General features: G+C 53.9%; 1 protein-coding gene across 1 annotated transcript; it reads right to left on the bottom strand.

The window, feature by feature from the left end:
* Positions 1-632: 632 nt before the first annotated feature.
* On the bottom strand, positions 633-1,601 carry OR2C1 (olfactory receptor family 2 subfamily C member 1). The gene has a single exon (XM_006163008.3). The coding sequence runs from the start codon at positions 1,569-1,571 to the stop codon at positions 633-635; it is 939 nt and encodes a 312-aa protein (XP_006163070.1). The 5' UTR covers positions 1,572-1,601.

Here is a 1,601-nt window from a genome sequence, read left to right as displayed (position 1 = left end):
AAAATAAGGGACCAGTAGTTAGCATAATGGCTATGTCGCTGGACTCTCATGTAGTTGGCCACGGTTTGAGTCCTGGGCCCAGTGGCTTGAACTTCACACCGGGCGCGTGTGCTTGCATGCCCAGGATCCCGAGAGGAGAAGAGATTGTGGCATGGCCATCCCCCCGGGAGGTGATTTCTCGCTTTCTGTCTCTCTGTCTCTCTGTATTTCTGGCGAGCGCACACACCTTATAGCAAAACCCTCTAAAAAAATGGGAAAATAATAATAATAAAAATGATAAATAAAGTTGAAAAATAATTCTTAAGAAAAGTACAAATTTCTGTAGAATATAAGCTATAGTAAATAACGCATGGACAATAGAGATGGGGCAGTGAGAGGGGTCTGTGCTAGGTCAGTAACCTGTGAGCCTTCAACAATGTCTGCCTGCCTTGTCATCTGTAGTCTGCCACAGGATTTTCAGTAAATAAGTGTCAAGCATTACAACAACCCTAACCACGGCCCAACGGCCTACAGGTGTCAGGAACATGCTTTGGTTTTATTAGGGTTAATGCTCCTCAGGTTCACTGGCCAGGGAGACAAGGAGAAGCATGCGGAGATGGAGAGGTGATAAGGAAGGAAGAGGTTTTCTCTTCTCAGCCGAATTCCCTTCCTTTGCCCAGCAGCCTTCCTAGTGCCCCCTTGACTTCCTTGTTCCTCAGAGTGTAGATGAGCGGATTCACCATGGGCGTGACCACTGAGTAGAAGAGGGAGATGAATTTGCCCTGGTCCTGGTTGCTGCTCTTTGCTGGAAGCAGATACCCATAGATCGCGGAGCCATAGAAGAGGAACACCACCAGCAGATGGGACAGACACGTGTTGAAGGCCTTCCGCCGCCCCTCTGCCGAGCGGATCTTCAGCACAGCCCGCGCGATGTAGCAGTAGGAGATCAGAATGATGCCAAGCGGAACTGCCGTGAAGAAGGTGCAGACCCCGTTGAGCACAGCCTCATTGAGACTTGTGTCCCCACAGGCGAGTTTGATCATGGCCGGCACCTCACACAGGAAGCTGTCCACCCTCCGACGCCCACACAGCGGGAGCTGCAGAGTGAACGTCGACTGGATCACAGAGTTGCCCAGACCACCCAGCCAGGCCACAGCGGCCAGCAGCCAGCAGAGCCGAGGGCTCATGATGGTGGTATAGTGCAGGGGCCGGCACACGGCCACGTAGCGGTCGAACGCCATCACCACGAGAAGGATGCACTCAGTAGCCCCGAGCCAAAGGAACACGTAGAGCTGGGTCACGCAGCCCCCATAGCTGATGGTCTTGTCTGGGCCCCATAAATTGACCAGCATCTGGGGGACCGAGCTGGTAGTGAAGGCGAGGTCCAGGGAAGACAGGTTGCTGAGGAAGAAGTACATGGGTGTGTGCAGACGGGCATCCAGGCGCGAGAGCAGGATGATGGCTGAGTTCCCAACGAGGGTCAGCAAGTAAGAGAAGAGAATGACGACGAAAAAGACCATCTCCAGCTGGGGCTGGTCAGACACGCCCATCAGGATGAAGCCCTCGGAGGAGCTGTTGATCGCCCCTTCCATCCGGGCACCTTCCGCCCCTGGAGGACCGGC

This window comes from Tupaia chinensis, unplaced genomic scaffold, assembly GCF_000334495.1.
Source record: "Tupaia chinensis unplaced genomic scaffold, TupChi_1.0 Scaffold141247_1, whole genome shotgun sequence".
NCBI lineage: Eukaryota > Metazoa > Chordata > Mammalia > Scandentia > Tupaiidae > Tupaia > Tupaia belangeri.
This window is presented reverse-complemented; position numbering and strand designations above follow the sequence as displayed.